Source organism: Canis aureus, chromosome 24, assembly GCF_053574225.1.
Source record: "Canis aureus isolate CA01 chromosome 24, VMU_Caureus_v.1.0, whole genome shotgun sequence".
Lineage (NCBI taxonomy): Eukaryota > Metazoa > Chordata > Mammalia > Carnivora > Canidae > Canis > Canis aureus.
The window spans coordinates 51,921,611-51,946,848 of NC_135634.1; the positions used below are offsets into that span (position 1 = coordinate 51,921,611).

Below are 25,238 nucleotides of genomic sequence, written 5' to 3' on the forward strand. Positions count from 1 at the left end.
GGCCTGCCCCGGGCGGAAGCCCACCTGCCGGACGGGAACTGGGGGGCAGCGGGAGGAGTGGGACCCCATGCTCACTCTCACTCGGGCAGGGCGACCCCAGGCCTGCTCAGTCCTGGTGAACCGGCCCGGGGGCCCCTCCGCAGCCAGCCAGGCACGGGGCGCGGGGTCAGCGCGTGAAGGCCTGGCCGCTGCCCCTTGGTGTGCGGGGGCCCTGGTGGGCCCTGGGACGGCTGGCTAGTGGGCCACCGTCCTCTCCAGCTGCAGGCCCGTCTGGAGACCACCGAGGCCCGGTTGCGGAGGTCGGAGCTGGAGCACAGCGTGGACCTGGAGGAGGCCCTGGGCCGTTTGGAGGCCGCCGAGCAGAGGTGAGTGTGGGCGGCTGCAGGGAGCTCGGCCGCACCCCCAGAGGCAGCAGATGCCCTCGCCCCGGGGCCTCCTCCCAACTTGCCTGTAAGGCTGGGTTGGCCGCGGGCTTCGGAGGCAGGGGAAGAAGTGGGCAGAGCAGGGCGGGGACGGGGACCACCGGGGTGGGCCTGAGGGGGCTGCAGGTCCCACGGGTCTGAGGGTCTCACCCGCCCTGCCCTCCACCCCGACGCCCGCGGGTGCCCTGGCCGGTGCTGCAGGCGGGTCCCCTGGGCCGACCGTGGGCCTCGGGAGCGCAGCCAGTCCTGGGGTGCCCACGGGTGCTGCCCTCGACCCCACTCGTTCACGCGCTGGCCCCGCCTCCTCTGGCTTCAGGCCGCCCTGATTTCCCGGTCAGGGGCTCGTCTGCCACCACTGGCAGGCGTGGGTCACGCCCGAGCACGCCCAGTGGTGCCCCTGGCTCTCCAGAAGGAGCCCCTGGGCCCCGGGCTCCGGGCGCCGTCCCTGGGAGGGAAGGGCACGCGTCCACACTGCAGGGAGGGCAGCCAGGAGGCGCTGAGCCCCTGAGCTCGGCTGCGTCCAGACCTGGGGGAGGTTGGCGTGTTGGCGGAACGCTTCCCGTTACTTGCTTCATCCTCGGGGACTCCGGAAAAGAAGCAAAGTGCTGACGAGCATTCAGAAAACCGGTTTTCACAAACAGCCGGGGGGGGGGGGGGGGTCGTAACCCAAGAGGAGGCGATGCCCAGGTTGCAAAGAGGAGCGGAGCAGGTCCCTGCTGGGAGGGAGGGCCGGCTCTCGGAGGGAGGCTCCCTGGGGAGAGGACCCCGCAGTCGCAGGGGGCTGCCCGCTCGAGGGCACGCCCGACCCCCTCCGCCGCGGGCACTCCCTCCGCAGGCGCCCCTCAGCTCCCAGCGCTGCCCGTCCGGTGTCTCGGGCCCCCCACCTGGCGCCTGGGCCGGAGCCGGTCACGCGTGAGGGGCACGGCCAGGAAGGCTCAGCATGGGAGGAGCAGGGTGCCGGGGCTCCTCGGGTACCGGGCCCAGTTTGGGGAGCCGTGGGGGGCCCGTTGCAGGTGGTCAGTTGCCCCCTGGGGCCAGCTTGGGGCCCTCACGGCTGAGCGGGGCCGGCCGGGCCGGGGAAGCTCCGGGCTCCGGGCTCGGCTCCGAGGGGCGTCCAGGGAGAAGCCCCCAGGCCAGGCCGCGGTGCCGTGTGCCGCCCAGGAGCTCTGGACTGGCGCAGGTGAACAGCCTGCTCCGGCAACAGCTGGAGCACCTGAGGAGGGCCAACGACGGGCTGGCCGAGGAGCTGGCCAGGACGGCCGATGGCGTGCTCCACCTCCGGAGCCAGCTGGAGCTGAGGGAGGCGCAGCGCGGGACCGGGACACAGGTGCTTGCCCGCGTTGGCCCGCGGCGGCTCGTGGCGGGGGGTCGGCCGGGGGGCCGGGAGGCTCAAGTGGCTCCGCGGCGGTCCCTGCTGGGGGGCAAGGCCGCTGACCTCCTGCCACGCCGGGCTCCCCATCGGCTGGGCCCAGCAGCCTGCGGGGGCGGGGGACGCCGGGGAGGGAGACCCTCCCTCGAGGAACGGCAGGCGGGACCAGACCCGCGCAGGGCCCCGCGCGCCTCAGACAGCAGCAGGCCCCTGGAGGCCGGGCCCTGGTCAGACCCCGGGGGCACACGTTGCTCCAGGCCCCCCCACCCCCGGCTTCCCTGGTCAGTGTTCTGATCCCAGGCCTCGGCCTCGGGGGGGGTCACTGGGGACAAGACCTGCTGTGAGCTGGGGGGATGCTTGAGCCGGACGACGCCCCGCTCCCTGCCCCGCCTGCTCCGGGTCGTCCCGCCGCCACGCTCGTGGCCACTGAGTGAGCGAGGCGTCCCCGTCTGCTCCGACCCGTCCTTGGACGGGGGCCCCTGGAAGGGCGGCTTCCTGGGGCAGGGCCGGCCTCCGCGGCTGCAGCGGCCCTCGCAGGGCAGGTGTCGCTGCCTCCCCACGGTCCTCTGCAGGTGCCCCTGGCGGGATGCGCCCCGACACCGCCTGAGAACGGCGCTTTGGGTGAAAGCGGGGCTGCGGTGGGCCAGCGTGCCCGGGCCTCGGGCGGACCCCCACCCAGGCGAACCCGCCTCACGGGGCCACCGCAGCACCTCCCACCCAGCGTCAGGCCAGCCGGCTGGGCCCCCACGGGCCTGGGGCACAGCCGCCGCACGGGAGGTCTTGACCCCTGTGCCCAGGCCCCTGCGGCTGCGGTTCCGTCGGAGGCTGGGGGCCTCCTGCTGCGTGGCCTCCAGATGGAGGGTCCTGCCCTTACCCACGTCCCGCAGAGGCCTGTGGTCATCATCGCAGGTGGTGGCCAGGCAGGGGCAGGTTAGAGGCAGCCCCGCATCCCTGCCACCCCCGCCTCTGCTTGTGACCTGGGGGGACCCGGACGCCCTGGGGGGCAGGTCCCGAGTTCAGCCCGGCGGTGGTTCGTCCAGGGTCTCTGTTTCCCCCTTGGCCTTGAAAGGAGGTCTCACTGGTCGGCAGGTGCTCCCTCTCGGTCCCTGAGAGACTCTCCCTGCGCTCTGGCCCCCCCACCGCTGCGAGAAGCGGGCGCCCCGGGCCTCTGAGGTAGTCCGGCCTCCCACCCGGTGGCTTCAGGATCCCGGCTCCCGCCTCGCGGTCCCGCAGTTCCCCTGGGACGCGTCTCTGTGCAGATTTCCTTCTCTTTATCCTGCTTCGGATTCAGCAGGACGCTGTGCCTTGGCGACCTTCGAGGGTAGGCCTCATGTCCCCGAGCTCTCCGACCCCGCGCAGGCCAGCTGCTCTGAGGACGCCCTCGGGCTTCTGCGCCAGCACGTCCGTCCTCCCTTTGTCACCCGGCCCGTATTCTAGAGCTCGGCTCCCAGTGCACCTGCCTGGTCAGCACGTCCGCCTCTGGAGTCCTCACGGTTAAACCCACCCGCTTTGGCTAAGATCCCAAGTGTCGGGTCTCTCGTGTTTAAGGACTGTGGCTGAGGCTTCCCCGAATATCCGGCTCTTACCCCGGACGTGCACGCGTCTCGTTGCTTGCTGACGCATCTTAGAAACGGCCACGTCCCCCGCTGCGCCGGATGTCGCGACGTCTCGCGTTGTCTGAGGTCCGATCGTGCTGTTTGTGCAGGCTCTTGACCGCGGTGCCCTGTTCCCTTGTGTCGTCAGTGATTTGCCTTGAATTTTAAACCAAGAGCGGCTTATTTTTCTTGCAACTTGGTGCTCGTTCTTTGAAACCCGGAAGGGATGCGGTCTCTTCCAGAAAGGATTTTCCTTTGCTTCGGCAGGTGCGCGGGGGCGGCTCTGACCGTCTTTGGGGCCACATTGGAGTACGTTTCCAGCCTGAGCATTTTTTTTTCAAGCCACCCAGGTGATGTGAATTCAGGCTGAAAACTGTGTACAGGCGGCCTTGTGGCCCTACGCCCCCAGGGAGGAGGCTGCTGTCAGAACCCCGCAGACGGGGCTTGTGTTCCGCTAACGTTAGCTGCTCACGGTTCTGGAGGCGGGAAGCGCAGGATCAAGGCGCGCGACCACTCAGCGCGGGGCCAGGGCGGCTTCCCGGCCCGGACAGCATCTTGGAACTACAGCCGCAGGCGGCAGACGGGCGAGGGGGCTCGAGGGCACCCTCATAAGGGCGCTAAGCCCATCACCAGGGTGGAGCCTGACACCCACCTCCACACCCCGTCCAGCAGGGATTAGGTTTCACCGTTGAACCCAAGGGGCCACCTCGGAGGTTCCTCCTTACACTGCCCTGCAGGCAGGGCTGCGCGTGTGCGTGTGCGCGTGCTCGTGTGGGCGCGTGTCCGCTCACTCACCTGGACGGCCCCCCTTGGACGGCAGCTTCGAGATCTGGCTCGCGAGTGTGGGCAGACGCGCCGTCTGGACGGGCCCCAGGCTTTCCTCGCTGTCCCCTGACCCCCACGGTCCAGGAGACCATGTTCCCGTTGCTCGGTTTGGCAACAGGCTGCCTGCGTCCCTCCGGAGTCCCTGACCCCAGCGTCCGGGCCGGAGTGCCCCCCGGCGCATCAGCCTCGCGTCCCAGAAGTCGTCTGGTCTGGAATCTTCCGCAGTTCATGGCGGTTGTCGGGCAGGGCGGCCCAGGCGTGCGCAGGTCTAATCCCTGCTCCTGGAGGATCACCCTGGGGGCCGGGGCACAGTGAGGCCCGACAGAGGGGCGTCGCCTACACACGTGGGCTCAGTGCGGGGACCTCAGATGCGGGTCAGGACCCAGGGGCTCGGCAAAGGCTTCGTGGAGGAGGAGGAGCAGGGGGACGTGAGGGCCTCCGTCGGCAGCGGCATCAGAGAGGCGCCCGGAGCGGGCCGGGAGGGCAGAGGGGTAGCTACGGGGCGGCCCGGGGCCCGCGCTGAGCCCCTGGGAGGCAGGGAGATCCGCACTCGGGACACAGCCAGTGCAGGGCCCGGGACGGGGGTAGAGACCCGGGAGCCCTGGGCTTCAGCCCGGTCCCTGAACGGCGGCCAGTGCCAGCCCTTCCCGCCCGCCCTCCACGCCCCGCCTGTCGCCTGTCTCGGAGGGCGGCTTCCCCACCTTCCCCTCCATGAGCTCCAAGGGCTACAGGCCGGGTCCCTGGCACCTGCGAGGACCCGGCCCCACCGGACACGCCAGGGGCTCCCCCAGAGGAAGAGCTGGGAGGGCGCGAAGCCTGTCCCCTGTGCTGCAGGGGGGTGGGGGGAGGCGGTTGCAGAGGGCCGCACAGGTGCCTCCCGCCCCAGCAGGGAGACCAGGCGGGTGAGTCCTGGTTCCGGGCAGGAGCTGGATGCGGTCGCCTCCCCAGGTCGTCGGGGGCGGGGGGCGCTGCCCCCAGGAAGCAGGGCCCCCGGGGTGCTGGGTCTGCTCCCCGCGGGGGGCGCCCACCTGGAAGAGGGCGTTGAGGGGTGGGTGCGGGGGTCCCAGGGCTCCAGCCGCCTCCCTGGCCCGAGGCAGACTCGCCCTCTCGCTTTCAGAGCCAGCGTCCCCGCGACGGGGGGGCCCAGGACCTCCTCCTTCTGTGGAGACGGGCGACCGCGCTCCGGGCACAGCTGGCCGAACTGCGCGCAGCCACGGACAGGTGACGGCCGGGGACCCGCGTGGGGGAGACGGGCGCCTGGACGGGGCCTGAGGCTCAGCGGCGGTGCTGACTCGCCTCCCAGGGGGCTCGCGGACATGCGAGCGGAGGCGGCCAGGACGGCCCGGCGCCTGCGCACAGCCTGCCTCAGCCTCGACTGCCACCTGCGGCTGTCGGCCCGCGGCGAGCCCGGCGCCCCGGAGCAGCAGGCCCTGCAGGCTTCGCGGCTGGAGCGGCAGCTCCGGGACAAGGTGCGGGAGATGCTCCAGCTGCAGGGCCGCTGGGACGCCGAGAAGGTGGCGCTCCGGGCCAGGTGGGTGCGGCGGCCGGCGGGGGCGGGAGGGAGGATGAGGCCGAGGGCCGGGCGCCTCCCAGCCCCTCCCAGCTCCCAGGGGCCGCGGTTCCCAGACACGCACGGGCCCCGCGTGCAGCTGTACCGGGGGCCTCCGTGCTGCTGCCCATGCTCTTGACGGTGCCCCTGGCGGCACAGGACGGTCCCCAACGTGGCGGGCTCACGCGGCCCGAACCAACCCCGGAGGCCAGGCTAGGGCGCCCAAACCTTGAGGGTCTCAGCTGCGGCGGGCAGGCGTGGCCCGTGTCCTCGTGGCCGGTCCCAGAAGCTGAATTCCCAGCCTCGCGGCACGTCCCTGCCGCGGTGGGCGCCCGCTTGGAGGCTGACCCACTTGAGAGGCTGAGGCAGGTGGGGGGCCCAGGTCTACGCCGGGTGCAGCTGAGACCGGGGCCCTCCTGGGGTCTGCGAGCCTTGGAGCGAGCGCGCGAGGTCCTGGACGCAGAGGACGTGTCCGTGGCTCAGACGTGAGGGCAGCTTCCGCGGGCAGGGGGAGACAGCTCCCCAGGGAAGGCCGAGCCTGCTGCCCCCGGGCGCAGCTCCACAGGGGCGAGGATCGCCTGGCCACAGGCACCTGCCAGGCTGCGGGGAAGAAGGCCGCGCTGCCCTGGGGGGCCACTTGAGTCAAACAGACCCCAACACAGCCCCAAAGGGGCGAGGCAGGCGGGCCCAGGGGTGCCAGATGCAGGGGCAGTTCCCCGGGCCTGTGCGGAAGGTGCTGGAACCACAGCACGGGAGACCCAGGTGCCCCGGGGTCTTTGAGAAGGAGAGGGACGATGACATCACTTGGTGGCGGAGGTGGTCCCGGCGGAGGACGCAGCTGGGCTGAGGGCCCGGAGGACGGGCGCGGAGCCTCCGGGAGCCGCAGGCCATGACGCTGGAGAGCGGGGTTGGGGTCGGGGTGGGCCCGGGGCGCTGGACTCTGCTCCCGAGGCCATGGGGGCCACCGAAGGTCCTAGAGCGGGAGAGAGGCGTCTGGCCGGACGGGGCTGTCCACTGAGCCACGCCGCGGGGGGCCGGGAGCGGGCAGCGCTGGGCTGTTCTCTGCTCTGACGCCCCGACCGCCCTCCAGGCTCTCGGAGCAGACGCTGCTGGTGGAGAAGCTCACGGAGCAGAGCTCCAAGCACGAGAGCACCATCGCTTCCCTCAGGGCGGACCTCCAGGCCCGGGTGCGGGGCGGGCACGGGGCGGGCGCGGGGTGGGGGGCGGCCACCTGCCCTGCCCACTGAGGCCCTGCTGTGGCCACAGGAGTCCCCGCGCGGTGGAGACCAGAGGGCGGCGGGCGTCCTGGAGGAGGAAGCTGCGTCCCTGCGGCGCGTGTTGAGGAGAATCGCAGAGGTGCGGCCGCCTGGGGCTTCCTGTGGGACCGCAGGCACCTGCCAGGATCTGGAAGGTCCCGAGCTCGCGCCCCTCCACCCCGTCCTCTCTGCACCCCGTAGGTAGCCCAGGCAGACGCGGGGGGCCCGCTGCTGGCGACGAGCGGCAGCGCCGAGGCCGAGGAGGCCGGGGGCCAGCTGAGGAGGCCCGCGTGCTCTGCGTCCCCACCCCCGGCGCGCTCCCCGGACACCCCGGACACCCCGGAGGTGGCCCTGCAGGCCGTGCAGGCGGCCATCGAGCGGCGGCGGCGGCGGGAGCAGGTGGGCGGCCACGGCCCAGGACGGGAGGCAAAGCTGGCGGGTCCCGGGGCTGCGGGAGGAGTGGGGTCCCGTCCAAGGCCCGCCCAGGCCGGAGGGGCTCACGCCGCCGCCCCCCCCGCCGCTCCCCCCCCAGGAGCTGCGCCTGCAGCTGGAGTCGGCGGAGGCGCGGGCCGCCCGGCTCCGGGAGCAGCAGTCCGGGGACCGGCAGGAGCTGCAGGCGGCGCGGAGGCTCCTGCACGAGCTGCAGGCGCAGGCCCGGGAGGCACAGCAGCGCCCCGCGTGCGGCGAGCTCCTGCGGAGGTGACCGGGGGCGCGCAGGGCAGAGGACAGAGCGGCTTCTGGCGAGGCCACGTGCCCCGGCCCCCTGCCCCCAGCCCCACGTTGACCCGCCTGCTCCGAGGCCCTGCCCCCCCGGGCCCACCTGGCTGCCGCCACCCAGGACGCAGCCCCCCAAAGCCCTGGCTGAGCATGTGCCCTGCCCCCGGCCCCCGACTCCCGGGACTCCTCCCAGGGCTCCCACCATCCTTCAGGAACGGCCCCGAAGTCCCCCAAACACCCTTCTGGCCACATCCACGGGGCGGCCTGAGAGCCCTCCCGGGGCTACGGATCCCGTGGCAAGCGGCCAGGAGGCTTTCTGGATGCTTCCTGCACATGCTGCTGCCCCAGGGCCGGTGGCGGTGGGACCAGAAGCTCCCCTGCTCGGTGCTGAGCGAGGGGCCAGGAGACGGCCAGGAGGCCGCTTCCCCTCATCACCCCGGGGGTGGGGACTGTGGCTCCCTTGGGGAGGTGCCTTCTCGGGGTGACCTGACGGCGCCCTCGGTGCAGAGACAGGATGTCTGGGGAGACATGAACCCCACGCCCGCCCCGAGGGGCACCCAGGGAGGGACGGGAGCAGGGCTCAGGCTGGCGTGGGTTGCGGCCAGGGCTCCTAGCAGGGGCAGCCCTGGTTGGGGGGCCGGTGTGGCTGCTGGGGGCAAGCCGTGGCTCCGGGGACAGGTGGGCAGGCCTGGGTGGGACCCTCACGGGGGGGGGGGCGGGGGACCCAGGAGCGTTTGGGAGATGGAGGCTCCAGGACTCGGTGCTTCAGGGGCCTGAGGCTCGGATTCCCAGCTGGGGCGGCCGGCGGCTCTCGAGGGCCCGCGCCCCCCCGTCGGGACCAGGCCGGTGGGACAGGCAGACGCGGAGGTGGGGACAGTGCCGGGGAGGAGGGTCCGCCCATCAGGCTGTCCTGCGGGGACGCGCGCTTGGCCGGCAGCGGGCAGAGGGTCGAGCAGAGGGAGCAGCGGGGAGCCCGACCCTGAGTGCCCTGGGGGCTCGCGGAAGCCTCGAGAGGGGCGCGCCTGGGCCCGGAGGCTGGGTGCCTCCCCGGGTGCACCCCCACGGCCGCCTGGCCCGTGCCCTCCCTGCCCTTCCGTGCTCCCGCCCAGGCCGAGGTGCAAGCCCATCCGGGGCGTGACCCGGTCCCGGGGCTCCCCAACCTCCGCCTCCCCTGCTCCCAGAGAGAGAAAAGGGCCCTGGAGCCGGCGGTGGAGGAGATGAGGAGGAAGGCGGCCCCGTCCAGGCGGAGAATGCAGAGCTGCAGGGGGGCGGCCTGCTGTGGGCGCAGCAGAGGGGAGGGCTGCAGGCCAGGTGCGGGGCTGGTCGCCGGGCTCCTGAGGGCAGCACAGGGTCCCCGTCACCCCACCTACGGCCTGCCCCCCACAGGGGCAGAGGTGGACACGGGAACCTCCGTGCAGGGCCACCCACACTCCCCTGGGCTCCCCGGGCTCCCCGGCCCCCCGCCCCGCGGCCCCCGGCTTGCCCCGAGCTGACCGCAACCCCCTCCCCTCTGGTTTCTGCACCTCAGTCGGGGGCGCCTGGAGCAGCTGGAGGAGAAGATCTCGGGGCTCAGGAGGGAGCTGGTGTCCGCCCAGGAGGCGCTGCACTTGGCCCAGCTGCAGAGGGACGTTGTGGAGAGCGAGAGGGAGGGTCTGCGCAGGGCCCTGGCCCGGGTACTGCTCCACGCCCGCTGCACCCCCGTCCCCGCTTGCCTGTCTCCTCGCCCCCGGGGCCCTCGGTCCATCCAGATTTCCCAGCACCACCAACGGCCTCCTGGGGCCCCAGCTGCGGGCCCTGGCCCGTCCCCCACCGTCCCGGCCGCCAGCCACCCCTGCTTCTCCGCGCCGGCTCCCTTGGTACCCTGTCACCCCTCCGGGCCGCAGCCTGAGTGCCCAGGGGGCCGCCGTCCCCCTCAGAGGCCTCTCCACCCTGCCCCGCCCAGAGCGTCAGCTTGCACACCTCCACGACGTGGGGCTCACTCCCTCCCTGACACCCACAGCTCTGGCCTGCAGGAATCCGAGTATCCCCCGGCGTCCCCCTGGCGTCGCCCATGGGGGTGACGGCCGCCCTGCCTCCCCGCCCTAGGCCGAGTCCAGCAACACTGACCTGGAACTGCTTGTGACCCGGCTGAAGTCAGAGGGAGTGGAGCAGAGGGACTCCCTGGCCAGGATGGCTGCGCTGACAGAGGGGCTGGCTGAGGACAGAAGCCACCTGAGCCACCTGGTCCTGCAGGTGAGGCTGGGCCCCTCACCTCCCACCTCTCCATCTCCTCCAATCCTGCACGGAGAGCAGGTGTGGCAGGAGGAGGCCGGGCAGGGGGTCAGCCCGCGGGACGGAGCGGGGTGGGGGGGAGCCTAGGTGCAGACCCCCCCCCCCCCGGCAGCTGGAGCAGGAGCGGGACCAGCTGCGGGAGCAGCAGAAGGCGCTGGAGCAGGAGCAGGCGGGCGCGCGGGAGCGGCTGGCGCAGGCGGAGCAGCAGCTGGAGCAGGTGCAGGGGCAGGCGGCCCGCCTCCAGCAGCAGAGGGCCCAGCTGGAGCAGCAGGTGGGCCAGGTGAGGCGTGGAGGGCTCCCGCTGCCCCCGCGGGGCTGCCCCGCCTCTGTGGGTGCGGGTCACCATTGGAGGTCCCGCCGGCGAAGGGAGGGTAGGACTGGGGGGATAGGCAGGGTCCCTGGGGCTGTCCCGTGACTGGCACACACTCGGGGTCGGGGGCTTCACTGCCTCCTCCGCCGCGGGGCTCCCTCCTCCCTACCTGCTCCATCTGGGGGGGGCCTTCCAGGGGGTGACTCTGCGGGGCGGGCACTGCAGCGCTCTGCCTGCCTCCATTCGCGGCCCACGGGCCCTGTGCGCCTTGGGACTCCGCGTGGCGCCCTCCACTCTCTCCCGCGCTGGCCCATCCGTCCCGGCCGTCGTCTTCCTCCTCCTTTCACCGCAAGGTGATTCGCACTCGGGAGCCAGCGCGCGTTTCCGTGAGCAGTGACCATCGCGTGCACGGCGCGGCCAGCGCGGAGGAGACAGGGCCGGTCCCCTGGGCCACACGCTGGCTCCCCCGGGGCAGAGCTCCTGGTGGACGGAGCCGTGGAGTTGGAGTCTCGGCGTCGTGGGTGGGAGTCGGGGTGGGCAGGCGGCAAGAGCTGGGGCTTGACGGCCTAGTAACGGTCCGCGTCCGGATAAACCACACTGGCTCCCCCATGTCCCTGCTGCTGCACATTTGGGTTCCGTCCACTTTGGGTTGTGATGCGCCAGACGGCCACAGACATCAGTGACCAAGGCGCACGAATGTACAGGGAGGCGGCCGTTTGGGAGGTGGCCGTGGAGCTTAGTAAGAAACCGCCCAGCGATTTTCCGGAGAGATTGCGCTATTTATCCCACCGGCAGCCGCCCGGACGAGGCCTTGCAGCTGCTCCTCGGCCTTGTCAACACTCGACATCATCCACTTTTGCTTTTTAGCTGCTCTGTGTGTGCGGTCACATCCCGCTGTGGTTTTCCTCCGCCTTTCCTGGATCACAAACGATCTTGAGCGCACCGGAAATTTGTGGACCTTCTTTTCTTGTCAAGTGTTCAAATCTTTTGCCCATTTTTATTGTTTTTTTTTTTTTTTTATTTTGTGGTTTGGTCGTGGGCGTGTAGGAATTCTGCACACACCTTGACCACAAGTGCTTCGTCAGGCGGATGTACTTGGAATGGTTTATTCACGTTGGTGACTTGCCTCTACGTTCTCTGCTTTTTTAAAGAGTATTTATTCATTTATTCATGAGAGACACAGAGAGAGGCAGAGACGCAGGCAGAGGGGGAAGCAGGCTCCCTGCGGGGAGCCCGATGTGGGACTCGATCCCGGGTCTCCAGGGTCACGGTCTGGGCCGCAGGCATATGCTCACCCGCTGAGCCACGCGGGCATCCCTCCCCGCACCGATTTTTAAAGACTGTCCTTTCTCCCTTGAGTCAACTCAGCGACTCGTTGAAAGCGAATTGAACATACACGCGCAGAGATGAGCACGGGTCAGATTGTCGGTCTGTGCAAATCCATCTGCTCATTCTTTCCCCCAAACCACACTGTCTTGGTTACCGGGCTTTCTTGCTCAGCCTTGAAATTAAGGAGCACGAGTTCTCCGACCTTATTCTTCTTTTTCAGAATGGTTTTGACAGTTGGAAATGTCGCACATTTCCGTGTACCCTGCGGGATCAGCTCGTGAGTTTCTGTCCTCCCCGAAAAGCTGTCAGAACCTACTCAGTTGGGATCGTGTTGACGTTGTAGGTGGAATCCAGAGGCCTGGGCGCCTTGAGGTGTCCGCCCGTGAGGATGTGGCGTTTCTCTTCTTTACTCACTTCTCTCAGCTGTGGTTTGTTCTCCGTGTAGCTGTCTTGCTCATACTTGATTATCACACCCTGGGCCAGAGGCAGGCGCTAAACCGCTGAGCCACCCAGGGATCCCACACACGGATTTTCCAAGTACCTACTTGTCACCCGTTTCTTATATAATTCCATTGAGGTCAGAAAACATACTGTAGGGGCATCCGGGGGGCTCAGTCGGTTAAGCATCTGCCTTCAGCTCAGATCACGATCTTGGGGTCCTGGGATTGAGCCCCACATGGAGCTCCTGCTCAGCAGGTAGCCTACTTCCTCCTCTCCTCCCTGCTTGTACTCTCTCTCTCTCTCTCTCTGGCTATCACTTTCTCTCTGAAATAAATAAATAAAATCTTTAAAATAAGAATAAAAGAAGAAAAAAGAAAAAAAAACATGCTCCATGCTACTTGAATGGCTCTAAAGGTACTGAGGCATGTTTTCGGCCCAGCCAGTCTTGCTGAGCATCCCATGCTCGTGTGAGAAGAGCGAGCACAGTGATACTGGTGGATGCAGGGTCGATAAATATCAATCACGTCAAATATTGTTCGAATATTCCATGTCCTCACTGTTTTTTGTTTGTTAGTTCATCTTATTTGTTTTACTTGGCTGGTTTTGTCTACTTGCTCTAACAATTCATGCTGGAAGGGCATTAAACTCTCTATCTGTGATTGCAGAATTATCCATTTCAAATTGTAGTCCTGTTTATTTTTGCCTCATAGTTTGAATTCCCGTTATTAGGCGCATACACGTTTAGTATTTTATGTCTTCATGATGCGCTGACTTTCTCCATCACTATGAAATGTCCCCTCTTATCTCCGCTGACACTCTTTTCCTTGATTTCTACTTTTTGTGGAGTTGATAGAGCCACACCAACTTTCTCATGCTGTTTTCTTTGTATACCCCTCAAGAAATTTACTTCTGATTCATCTCTGTCTGTATATTTAAAGTGTGTTTCTCATAAAAAGCATATGCTTGGGTCTTGCTTTTTTTTAAGAATTTATTTATTTACTCATGAAAGACCCAGAGAGAGAGAGGCAGAGGCACAGGCAGAGAGAGAAGCAGGCTCCCTGCAGGAGCCCGATGCGGGACTCGATCCCAGGACCCCCAGGGTCACGCCTTGGGCCAAAGGGAGATGCTCAACCGCTGAGCTACCCAGGTGCCCTGGGTCTTGCTTTTATATTCACTCTGGACAGTTTGTGCCATTTACATTTAGTGTAACCATTGATATGCTTGGTTTTATTCTACTATCTTGGTAATTGTTTTCTATTTGTCTCATTAAAAACACATTTTTACCTTCCTCATTTCTGGACTTATTTTGGGTTATTTTCATATTTATGTAGTATTCCATTTTATGTTTCCTTTTTTTTTCTTTTTTCTTTTTTGCTATTTTATGTTTTCTAATGGCATTTCTAAGCTGTACTTATTTTGCTTATTGTTTTAGTAATTATTCTGAAATTATTATATGCATAGTTTATATTCGAATAATATCATGTTACTTCAAAAACAATTTAAGACCTTCACAATAATATGTTACATTTATCTCTCCCATCCTTTGTGCTCTTGTTGCTATATATTTTACTTCTACATGTGCTGTTATAAACCCTACAATAGGGGCAGCCTGGGTGGCTCAGTGGTTTAGCACCGCCTTCAGTCCAGGGCGTGATCCCGGAGTCCCGGGATCGAGTCCCACGTCGGGCTCCCTGCATGGAGCCTGCTTCTCCCTCTGCCTGGGTCTCTGCCTCTCTCTGTGTGTCTCTCAGGAATAAATGAATAAAATCTTTAATAAATAAATAAACCCTACAATATGTTATTAATATTTTTGTTTTAAATGGTCACTTTAACTATGCACACACACACACACACACACACACTTCAGTTATCTGGTGAAATTCTTTATCTTCACCGTATGTTAATCGTAATCTTTTTCAAGTCTTTGTCCGATAACTCCCAACATCTGCAGCCTCTAACAGGTCCCTTTCTATTGTCTTTTATATCTTGGTTTTCAGTCATTGGGCTTGCCTCTTGATATGGGTAATAATTTTGTTGAATAAGACTTTATGTTTTTGTAGAGATCATTTGAGCCTCTGAATGAGATCAACTTTTTCCAGAGGGAATTGGCTTTAGATTTGGGGAAATCAGAGCAGGGGCAGAGCGCCTGTATCCAGTCTGGGCTCACACTGGTTTGTAAGTGGGTTTCAATCCCTCATGAAGAGCGGCCTATTTCTGGTGTGCCCCGGGGTGCAACACCGCTCTCCCGGGCCCCTCACTGGATGAGTCGGGTGTAGACCAGGGCCTCTACCTTCCGGCAAGCTCCACCACCAGGTTTTGTTTTCTCAATTCTCTCAGCTGCCACTTCTCATTCAGATTCAGAGTCCCTCAGCCCTCTACTGCTTGGGAATTATTTTTTTCTAAAGCAGTACTTAAAAACAATACAGAATCTGAGTCTCCCCTCCTCTCTGATGTCTCACCTCTCAAACACCAGCTGCTTTGGTGGCTTTGAACTCCAGGTTAAGCCTCCCTAGTCTCACAAGTCAAGTTCCCAGGCCTTATCCTTGGCTGCAAAGGCTCTGGGCCTTGTGCTACTTCGGGGCTGGTAGATACTGCAAGGAAAGCCCATGGCCAGGTGTCGGGCTCAACTAGGTCCACGTCTCCTTGGGTCTTGGCCACGTGGCACCTCCTAGGCCCTCATACGATTGTGATGTTGCAGGTGTGCTGCATAGATTTTCTAGCTGCTCCAGGTGGGAGGGTTGGTCTCCAACAAACTTTCACCATTATCAGAAGCAGAAAGTACTGGTCTCTATGTTTGAAGATACTTTTATACGTTATAGGAGACTAGGATGGACAGCATTTGCCTTCAGCATTTTGATGAATCCATCCCACCATCTTCTGACTTTCCTTGTTGCTGTTTGGAAATCAAATGTCATTCCTATCGTTGCTCATTTTAAGCTAACGTGTGTTTTTCTGATTTTAAAATTTGTATTTCTCTATCTCCGGTATTCAGAAACATTACTGTGCTCTGTGTCCGTGATGCTTTCTTCATGTTTATCCCCCTGCATGATTATGGCTCCTTTTAAATCTGTGGCTCGATGGATTTTACTGGACTGGGGGCATTCTTGTGCAGTATCCGTTCAAGTATTCCCTCTCCTCTCCTCCTGCAACTTCCATTGTACACGTGTTGGACCTGTTTGCCTTGTCCCGTGTGTTACACTCTCTTCAGTGTTTTTCATCCGTTTTTTCTCTTCATGATTCAGTCTGGATACGTTCTTTTGCCGAACTTCCAGACTGGTAGTCCTCTCTCTTCTGTCTAAGCTGGCATTGAACCTTTTTTGGTTATTGTATTTTAAAATTATACTGTTTATATCTAGTTTCTAGTTCTCTTGTGAAATTCTGTATCTTGCCATCCACCTTCTTGAACACTGAATCACAGCTACTTTATTTATTTTTTTATCACAGCTACTTTAAACTCTGTGAACTCCGATATCTGAGTATTCAAGAGGGCAGAGAGGCATCGGTTTTTGTTTTATGTTCTTACCTGTGGGGTTTTGTTTTGTTTTGTTTTTGCCATATGATCCTATCTCCTGATACACCTGGTGATGTTGACTAAATGCCAAATATAGGTAAAAAGTTGTAGAAACGACGTGAGGATCTTGATGACGCTATTCTTCTTCCAGAGAAGATTCACCTTTGGTTCTGGCAGGCAGTGAAGGGAAACGACCCCGTAGTCCCTGGTTGGAGTGATTGAAGCCCGAGCTTCAGCTTTCCTGAGGGATGATCTATTCCCAGGTCGGCGCCACTACTGGGTGAAGCCCTGCGGGGATTGCCACTAAAGCCAGGATGCTCTTTAGGGCCCCTCTGCCATGATGGCTCTGAACTTGAGTTTTTGCTCCCCTGAGGCCATAGCACTGTCAGAAACTCTCCTGGGCTTCTCAATTTCTCAGCCAAAATGTCTAAATCAGCAAATTCTGAGGAGAGAAGAGATGCCAGGTGGTGCCTCTAAGGTCTCGGCTCCCTAGTCCCCCCGCCTTGGCAGCTCCCTGAGGCCTCGTACAGATCCCTGTGCTAGGTTCTGGCCACACTCGTGTGGTGCTCTTGATGGAAGTGTTTGCGGCGCCTGGTCCTCTGCCCCCTCCTGCCATCGCTGGGTGATGTTTCCTGTCCCCTGGATGCCCGTGGCCCAGCCCAGGTCACCATCTGGGACAGCAGCGGGCTCTTCCCTGGGAATCTTCAGCTTCTCCATCGCGGCTACGGGAGCTGGGGCCCCTCTGCTGTGAAAACACCCACGTGCACCTCTGAGGCCCCAGCGGTCTCCCGCCCACTCTCCTCCCCGTCTCGTCCCCCACGCCCTCTGCACAAAGTTGCTTCTTTTCTCTTGAACGCCCCTCACCTTCCCACTCTCTGCCAGACTGTCCCATCCCCCTCCCGTAGGTCACAGGCAAGAAACAGGCGCTGGAGGAGCAGCTGGCCCAGAGCCTGCGGGACCAGGAGGCCCAGATGGACACTCTGCAGAGGGCCCTGCAGGAGAAGGAGGCTTTGTCTGAGGAGCGGACCCAGCTGCTGGCCAAACAGGCGGCCCTGGAGAGGCAGGTCCAGCTCACAGCTGCGGAGGCAGCTGACCTCAGGTACCCAGGGCCCCACCAGCAGGTCGTGTCCACGTGGCCTCCGCCCTGAAGAGCCTGGAGTGCGGCAGGGGGCGGGCACTCACTCAGCAATAGCTGAACAATTCTGTCCACATGGGAGAGAGGCTGGGAGTGAGGGGCAAACACAGAGCCCGGGTAGGAGGAGCATCTAGGAGTGAATCTGGTGAGAGCCCGGGGATGGGCCTCCTGAGCAAGGTGGCCACGCTGGCCAGACAGCAGGGAATCAGAAACCCAGTTCGGACCAGCAGAAGGAAGACCTGGAATGTCTTGCTCATGGATCTAAGAAGTTCAGGGTACACATGGCTTCAGGCCAGGCTGGATCCAGGGGCTCCCACAGTGCTGTGAGAATCCTGCCTGTCCCTGCTCAGTGCTGCTTAACTCAGGGGGTTCTGTTCCCAGGCAGGCTCACGGCGAGAGGGGTGGTGCCCACTCCAGGCTCCCTCCTTCAGCAGACAGCCCTTCTCCCCACAAAGCCCCCAAACTGAGCCACTTGATGTCCCTGAACCAATCCTGGGAGTTGCTGGGCTCAGGTTGGCAGGCTGGGTCAGGTCCATCCCCGAAGCCAGGGGCGGTGCCAGCCCCGGGGAACCGGGAGGTCGAGGGCAGGGGCAGGATGAGCTTCAAAGACCGTCAGGCGCCACTTCTGGAGGACACGAAATAGGCACTTGTGGGCGAGAACAGGGGGCGCCTGTGGCCGTTGCCCGGTGAGCTGAGCTCGTCCCGTGGCCTCCGTACCTTCCTGCCACCAAACTTGCGGGCTCCCTTGGGAACACCCAAGTATTTTTGTAGAAAAGATTTCCTCCTGGAATTCCGGAATCTGGGGTCACGAGAACCCTTCGAGTCCCAGGTCCTTAAACATCCTCGCAGACAAACCTCTTTTGCAAATGAAAGCTGGCGGAGAGATTGGAGCAGGGGGTCCCTGCCTGCCGCCCCCTCCCGGCCGGGGCCTCCGCAGCCCAGGATCCTCCCTCCAGCCGCAGCCCTGACGGCTGGGCCCGGGGCCTCTGCGCACAGCAGGCCTGTGGCCCACACAGAGCCACGTGCTCCTGAAACAGCCCTTCACGATCACCAGCCTGAGCTTCTGGCCACAAGACTGCTCGGGGCCTGCCCTGAACGCACGCACGCCTGGCGCACACGGCCCCTCGCACACACGTGTGTGTCTCTCCAGCTCTAACGAGCTCCCGGGGCGTGCTGACAAGCGCCAGGTGCAGGAAGTCCTGCTGCAGCTCCCTGCTTCTCCGGGGGCACCGGGCCGGGATCTGGGAGGAGGTGGGTTCAAGGCACTCGAGGGACCGTTCCCCGCAGCAGGGAGGGGGTCACGCAGATGGGGGGTGGGGGGGACGTGGGGTGCTGGCGAGGACGGGGAGGAGATGCCAGGCGTTGAGGTTTCCGGGCTCTGCGGGCATCAGGGAGCCCTAGAGGGTGTCCGTGTGCCGTACCCCCCGACAAGGTGGCAGCGGGGGGCAGGGGGCTGTGGGGTCCCCATGGCCCAGGCCCTCCCTGGCCCGTCCACGTGGGTGGGGCCCTGTGTGTGCCCCCCGAGCGCACGCAAGTGTTTGTGGGGTATGCCCCGCGTTGTCCCCTTCCTCCCGCATCACCCAGCACAGGGCCCGGCCCACGAACACTTGGAACAGGCCCCTCGGCCGCCTGGTGACTGGCAGCCGCTTGCCTGGCCTCGCACGACTGCTTCAAGCCCCTCCGTCCCCTCCAGAGAGGAGTGGCCGCCGGGAGCTGCGGGAGCTGCGCCGACCCAGGACTCCCCGTGCACACACGTCTGTGCGCGTGCACAGGCAGGCAGGGGCGTTTGCACGCCCGGGATCACGCCGCGCGCAGGCGGCTCCGGCACCTTGCTTCTCGGAGGCAAGAGGAGAGAGAAGAGAGCTTCCTCGTCCTCAGTGACAACCCACTGGCTGGGCCGCCCTTGCCAGCATTCTGCGCTTCAGCAGCCCCGAGGCCGAGCCCGGCGCACGCGCTGCCAAGAGCTGCAGTGGGCGTCCTCGCACACGCCTCACGGGGCACGTGTATTTCTAAGGAACCGGCGTCTGGGAGTGGAATGGCTCGTTCTAAGATAAGCACTCTTTAAATTTTGAAATTTCCCAGCCTCCGCTCCACAAGGAAAATCGTCCTCACATCCTTGCCGACGTTGAATGTGACCATTACGTAAAGTTCTGTCGCTCTGATGCCGGGTCCCTCGAGCTCGTGGTGGTGATCGACTGTCCTAGGGCACTAGTCAGGTTGGGCAAGCTCTGGATGTTCATTGTCCCTTTGCGTTCTCTTTGTGAATAACCGTCATTTTTCTCGTTTTTCTGTAGGATCAGCTGACTTTCTGTCATTGATTGGTAGGAGCTCTTTGCATATGGTGGATATTAACTCTTTGTCCGTCTAGTGCAGATTTTTTTCTTCCAGTCTGTCCCTTGTCTTTTCAGTTGGTTTATGCAAGCTTTCCTGCACAACCATCACCTCGTCTTTAAGTGTGTTTACATTGCTGGCCTCTATTTTTGGCTTTTGGCTTTTGTGTCTTGCTTAAGAAGATCATATAATACCCTTTGTGTTTTCTTCCGACTATTTTTTTTTTTTGAGAAAGAGAGAGAGCTCGCGTGCATGAGCGCGGGGGAGGGAGAGGGGCAGAGGGAGAGAGAGAGTCTCAAGCAGGCTCCACGCCCAGCATGGGCCCGACCCGGGGCTCCGTCTCACGACCCTGAGATCATGACCTGAGCTAAAGTCAAGAGTCAGACACTTAACCGACGGAGCCGCCCAGGCGCCCCTCGACTGTTCTTATAGTTCTGAGTTGTTTATCTGTTGTTTGTTTCGTTTAACTTAATCCACCCGAAAGGTCATTTTGTGCTGAGCCTGATTTGGTTTTGAGATCAAAAAATGAATGAGATGTTCCGTTTATCTCCCGGTTTGCGAGCCGGGCCGCGCCCCACGTCTAGCGACGGGCCCCGCACCGTCCCCCCCGAAGGCCTGCCCGGCTGACGGCCGCTGTCTGCTGACTCCCTGCAGGGCCGAGAGGGACTCTCTGGAGAGCACCCTGCTTGACACCCAGCGGCTGTCGGGGCAGCTCCAGGCGGAGCGCGAGCAGCTGGAGGGCGAGACCCAGAGCCTGCGGCTGGCTCGGCAGACGCTGCAAGGTGCCCTCGGGGGGCTGCACGTCCCCCCCCCCCCCGCCCCGTGGAGCTCAGCCCCCGAAGGAGGGAGGCTCCCGGTGCTGGGCCCGGGTGCAAAGCTGGGCAGTGGCCGCAGGCTGAGCGTGGTGGCCCCCTGCCCGGCCCCCGTGCTCCCTGTCCAGCCCAGCCGGCCGTGGGTGGGCCTGACCACGGGCAGTAAAAGGTGACAACTCGGGACATTGCAACGGGCCCAGGGCTCTTGTCGCCGCCGGCTCTGGCAGCGTCCTCGAGCAGGTGTCCCTCCAGCGCGCCGGCCCTCCGCAGGGAGCTCATGAGGGCCACGAGGGGTTCCCACCGCGGCGCTGTGCGGCCAGTCCCTGATGCGCCTGTCACTCTGCAGTGGAAATGCAGCAGCTGAAAAGTGCCTGGGAGGTCCAGGAGACGAAGCTCCAGTGGGACGTGGGGCGGCTTCAGCGGCTAGTGGCCCAGCAGGAGCGGGAGGCGCAGCTGGCGCTGGAGAGCCAGGCGCTGGCCCACCACGAGGACCTGGCGCGGCTCCAGAGGAACAAGGTCTGCTTCCGTTGGGCCCCCGGCTGCCTGGGCACCTCCCAGGAGCCCACCGTGTCCCGTGAAACAGCAGACCTTGTGGTGGGGGGCCTGGGAGAGACCAGGAGAGAGAGGCGCCCCCGCCGTGCCAGGGCCGGGGCCAGGGGAGGCCTCCCCAGGGGTCGCGTGAGCAGCCCAGGGCCTGGGGCATGGGTGCCGCCTGGGTCCACTCAGGCCCCCGCAGCAGAGGCCAGGCCTGGGGTTGGCTGACCTGCTGCAGTGTGCGGGCCGGGAGCACCCCCGCCGGAGCTATCCCGCTGGCCACAGGCCCCCCCACTCTTGTTTGACACATCACACATGTTGTGAGTGTGGAGCTCGGGGGAGGTTTGGGAACCACTACGTGCGGGGGGGCACCCAGCTCTTGCTTTGGTACGTAGCTGACTGGAGTGGACAACCCCGGGGACCCGTCCTGCCCTGCTGTCCCGTGAACCAGGTCTCACTTGGGACCCGCTGGCCTCGTATGTCCTGACCACGCAGCCTTCACTGCCTGTCCCTTTGCATCGGCCCAGGAGACGCTGAGTCTGTCTCTGACAGAGGAGAAGGAAGTGGCAGCTCGCCGGTTGGAAGAGGAGAAGAAGCTGGTAGCAAAGAATGCAGCCAAGAGGGAGGCTCTGAAGGAGGAAATTCAGACCCTGAAGCATGAGAGGGATGAGAGTCTCCTCCAGCTGGAACACGAGATGCAGCAGGTGATGGGGGCTGTGAGGCAGAGGGAACCCACACATCCACTCCTCACGTCAATCCTTCTCCCACCCAGCAAGAGGCCTATGAGGGCAAACTTTCTGGGTCACTGCTATTGCAGCTCTGGTCTTCCTCAGCAGTTCTGGTGGACAGAGATCCACCCGCCGACTCATCCATCCAGCAACCCACTCATCCACCCATCCATCAACCCATCCATCCATCCATCCATCCATCCATCATCCATCCATCCATCAACCCATCCATCCATCGATCCATCCATCCATCCATCTCTCCACCCACCAATCCATCCATGTACTTGACTGTCCCTCCACTCATTTGTCCACCATCCATCCCTTCGCCTGAATATCCATCCTTCTATCTCCACACCCAGCCGTCCTCCCACATACGTGGCCATCTAGCCACATACCTCATTTTCCATTCACATACCTGACCATACACCTATCCATCAATTTGCTTAAACATCGTCCAACCATCCACACACCCGACCATCATCCAGTCATAGGACCGTCCGTGTCTGCAGCCAGTCCCTTGACCATCTGTTTATCCTCTCACTTCAACATCCTTCCCACACCCTCAGCTGTCCCTCCATATCCACCATCCGTCCCTGTGTCTGACCACCCATCCCCCTGACCAGCCAGCCGGTGTGTGGAGACCTGGCTGAGTGGAGGCACGGAATTTGGGCCATGGCAGTGAGAAGGCCCACGGACCCCACTCGGGACAAGGGCTGCCTCTGGCTGATGTGGGATCAGGGACACAGCACGTCCTGGTGGGGGCTTTAGCACCCGGCTCTGCGGCAGCCTCTCCTTCAAGAGGCCCCCGGTCCTCACAAGCACCCCCACCCCCTGCTGCCAGGCCCTGTCGCTGAAAGAAGCAGAGAGGAGGCTGCTGGAGGAGGAGCTCTCCCGGGCCTTGCAGGAGCTGGAACAGGTGCGGCAGGAGGCCCAGAGCCGGCACGAGCGAGCCGAGGTGAGCCCTGGTGCCCAGGCCAGGCACGGAGCACCCGGCCTGGCACCTGCACTGCCCAGCACCCCCTTCCTGCCCAGTCCCAGGGACACAGCCCCTTGTCCTGCCCCCCGAGCCTGGACTCCCCCAGGGACCGGCCGGGGCTCCTGCTGGGAGGAGACACCGTCTTAATGGGAAGGAGAGGCCCAGTGAGCCAAGCCGGGTGGGGGTGCGAGAGCCAGGCCCTGCTCCCCAGCAGCAGGCCCAGCCAGAGCGAGGCCGGAGCCAGGAGGGCCCTGGGCCGCAGGTGACCTGCAGCAGAGCCGAGCAGCACCCGGGCCGGGGTCCCAAGACACCAGCGCGGCCCCAGGAGGAGGACGCCCCCGAATGTGCGGGAGGCGCCTGGGGGCCACTCGTGGCCGCCAGAGGAGAAACCCAGGCCGGGAGGCCCGTGCTGTGCCGAGGCAGGCGGTCCCGGGGGTCCCGGCCGAGCCAGGACACAGGCTTCCCCAGCCTTGAGGGTGGGGTGAGGCTGCCTGGGACGACCAGGGGGACGGGCAGCGGCTGCCAGGGCGCTGGTGGGGGCAGTGACCCTGGGGGCACTGGGCCTCCTCCCCGTGGCTGCACCCGCTGCTCCATCTGGTGCCCCCCATGTGGCCGACGGGGAACAAGCCCCCCAGGTGCGGTGGCCGGAGCGAGGTGCGAGGAGGGCACAGGGAGTGGTCTGCGGGGGAGCAGCACCCCGGGGGGCTGGCACTTTGCACACCCCAGGTTCCAGGGGGCCGCGGCCAAGCCAGGCCAGCACCCGTCCTCCTGCGCCGCCTGCGTCCTTCCTACTCCATTACCCCTGCGCTGGGTCCAGGGGACCTGTCCCCACCTGCTCCCTGGTGCGTCCCCAGCCCCGAGGTCACAGGCTTCACTGCTCCACCGGTGCTGAAGTGGCCCAGTGAGCCAGCGATCGAGCGTGTGGACAGGACACAGGACGCTGGGCCTCGAGGAGGGCGGCCCCGGGAGGGGGCCGAGGCCCGTCCCTGGGGCCCCGCGCGGCAGGACACGGGGTTGCCGTCAGGCCTCGGCTGCCAGGGGGCCTCCGCACCCCCAGGGCTGCCTGACGTGGTCACTCTGAGCCGAGCTGCCCGCAGGGTCCAGGCACCCACGCTGCTCTGTCCCACCCCAGGCCGGGGGCAGCGGGGCCGTGGGGGTGCCCTCCCTCCTCCCATCCTCACCGAGCTGCCCCCCAGCAGCCCCCGCCACCCGGGGAGCTGACGCCCAGCTTGCCCTGGCGCTGGCTCGGAGTCCCCGCCGGACGGGGTGGCCTGCCAGCCGGGTGCTCCCTCGGCCACCTTGGCGTGAGGGTGCAGGTGACAAGCCCTGGGGGGCGCAGGGAGAGGCCCACCCAGGAAGGCCTGTGGGTGACACAGAAAGCGGCCTGGCAGGTGGAGGGCCCCACCGCCCCCACAGGGGCTCCCCGGGGGCCCCACCCAGCTGGCTGCCGGCGACGGCCGTGCACAGGGCGGGGAGGTGCCCGTAGGATCCAGGCAGTGGGGCTGGTGGGTGCCCGAGGGACCCCGCACAGGGCCAGAGCCGGGGGCGGGCGTCCTGGTGAGGGAGCGGGGGGGCCTCAGGTGCTGCCTTGCAGACAAGGAGAGCCGCCAGCACGGCTGCCCGGCCCGGGGTGCAGGGGACCCCACCTCCCACCAGCACCCCCGGGCCTGCTGGACGGGGTCCCCCCGAAGGCTAAGGCCCCGCAGAGCAGACTCGAGTCCGGGGGACCGTGTGGCCGCCTGAGTGTGGTGGCGGGGACTCCACGGGGCCCCCGTGTGCACCGGGACGTGGGCACGGGCCTGGCTGTGGCCCTAGCTCCCTGCTCGCCCCCCACCGCCGCGGCTTGGGGCCGGGGTCCGCCTGTCTTGCCCCCCCATGCACCCCAGCAGCCCCCCGAGGCCACCGCCTGCCGCTCCCTCCAGGCCGCCGTGGGCGCCACGGACGCGGAGCTGAAAGCCCTGCAGGCCCAGTTTGAGGACGCGGTCGCCACGCACCAGAGGGAGGCCGCGGCTCTGAGCGACAGTCTCCGGGAGGTGGCCGCAGAGCGAAGCGACACCAGGAGAGAAGTGAGGGGGTGCTGGGGGAAGGGGGTGCCAGGGGAAGGGGGGTGTTGGGGGAAGAGGGGGTGTCAGGGGAAGAGGGGTGCAGGGGGGAAGAGAGGGTGCAGGGGGGAAAAGAGGGTGCCCAGAGAGAAGTAAGTGGTGCTGGGTAAGAGGAATGCCAGGGAGAAGAGGGGGTGCCGGGGGAAGAGGGGGTCCCCAGAGAGAAGTGAGGGTGCTGGGGGAGAGGAGGGAGGCCCACCCATCCTGCTGCCCCCCACCATCCAGCCCCCCCCCCACCGGGAGGAGCCCCGGGGCAGTGGTGCTGGCCAGGCTGGGCCTGCGCAGCGTGAGGTGCGGGCCCCTGGGACGGGGTGCTGGGGTGGAGGGGCCGAAGTGTGGGGGTCCCGTGGGGTTTCCAGGGGCGGCCAAGCGTGGACTCGGCCAAGGCCCCGAGGTGGACACGGGGTCCCCAGGAGCCACGTGACAGTGTCCCGTGGGGGTGGGGGCAGGAGGGCCAGGCCGCGCAGCAGGCAGGCGACGGGGAGGTGTTTGTGAGGGGCTGTGACAGGGCCTGGGGAGCCCGGGGGGGGGGGGGGGGGGGGAGGCGGGGGGAGGGGCGGCGGCGCCCAGGTGGGGCGTGAGGACCCGGCCCCCAGGCCGCCCGGGCCTGGAGCCAAGGCGAGCGCTGCGGGAGCCCAGGGGAGAGCGGGGAGGGGGGCCCCCGGGGCAGCCCCGGCGGGGGTAGGGGGGCACAGAGCGTGATTCAACATGACAGGCTGTTTACTTTGGCCCCCAAAGAGAAAGGTCTCCTTTCAACAGATTTCAAAGTCAGGCCGGTCAGCGACCACACGGGGAAGCAAAATGAGATTTAAAACTAGGGGCTGCAGCGGGGGCGCCAGGAGACGGGGTGGGGGGGGAGGGGCACGTTTGCTCTGGTGAGGTGAAGGAAGAAAGTGCGGCCCCCAAGAAGGTCAGGTTCCCAGAGAGGGGGCCCCTGGAAGGAGGGGAACCCCCAGAAAGGAGGGAACCTCAGAAAGGGGGGTCTCAGAAAGGAGGGGAGCCTCAGAAAGGAGGGAACCCCTAGA

At 64.7% G+C, this 25,238-nt stretch overlaps 1 protein-coding gene across 1 annotated transcript in view; it reads left to right on the plus strand.

The window, feature by feature from the left end:
- Window positions 1-25,238, plus strand: part of CROCC2 (ciliary rootlet coiled-coil, rootletin family member 2) — a 58,517-nt gene that overhangs the window by 14,148 nt on the left and 19,131 nt on the right. The window contains exons 4-20 of the mRNA XM_077869545.1: window positions 259-365; window positions 1,584-1,749; window positions 5,329-5,432; window positions 5,515-5,742; window positions 6,851-6,947; window positions 7,027-7,116; window positions 7,218-7,415; window positions 7,549-7,715; window positions 9,262-9,406; window positions 9,819-9,965; window positions 10,117-10,284; window positions 16,501-16,694; window positions 19,716-19,843; window positions 20,220-20,389; window positions 20,935-21,111; window positions 21,977-22,090; window positions 24,034-24,177. Of these exons, the coding sequence (XP_077725671.1) occupies window positions 259-365; window positions 1,584-1,749; window positions 5,329-5,432; window positions 5,515-5,742; window positions 6,851-6,947; window positions 7,027-7,116; window positions 7,218-7,415; window positions 7,549-7,715; window positions 9,262-9,406; window positions 9,819-9,965; window positions 10,117-10,284; window positions 16,501-16,694; window positions 19,716-19,843; window positions 20,220-20,389; window positions 20,935-21,111; window positions 21,977-22,090; window positions 24,034-24,177 (2,544 nt within the window). The remainder of the gene's footprint in view (window positions 1-258; window positions 366-1,583; window positions 1,750-5,328; window positions 5,433-5,514; window positions 5,743-6,850; window positions 6,948-7,026; window positions 7,117-7,217; window positions 7,416-7,548; window positions 7,716-9,261; window positions 9,407-9,818; window positions 9,966-10,116; window positions 10,285-16,500; window positions 16,695-19,715; window positions 19,844-20,219; window positions 20,390-20,934; window positions 21,112-21,976; window positions 22,091-24,033; window positions 24,178-25,238) is intronic.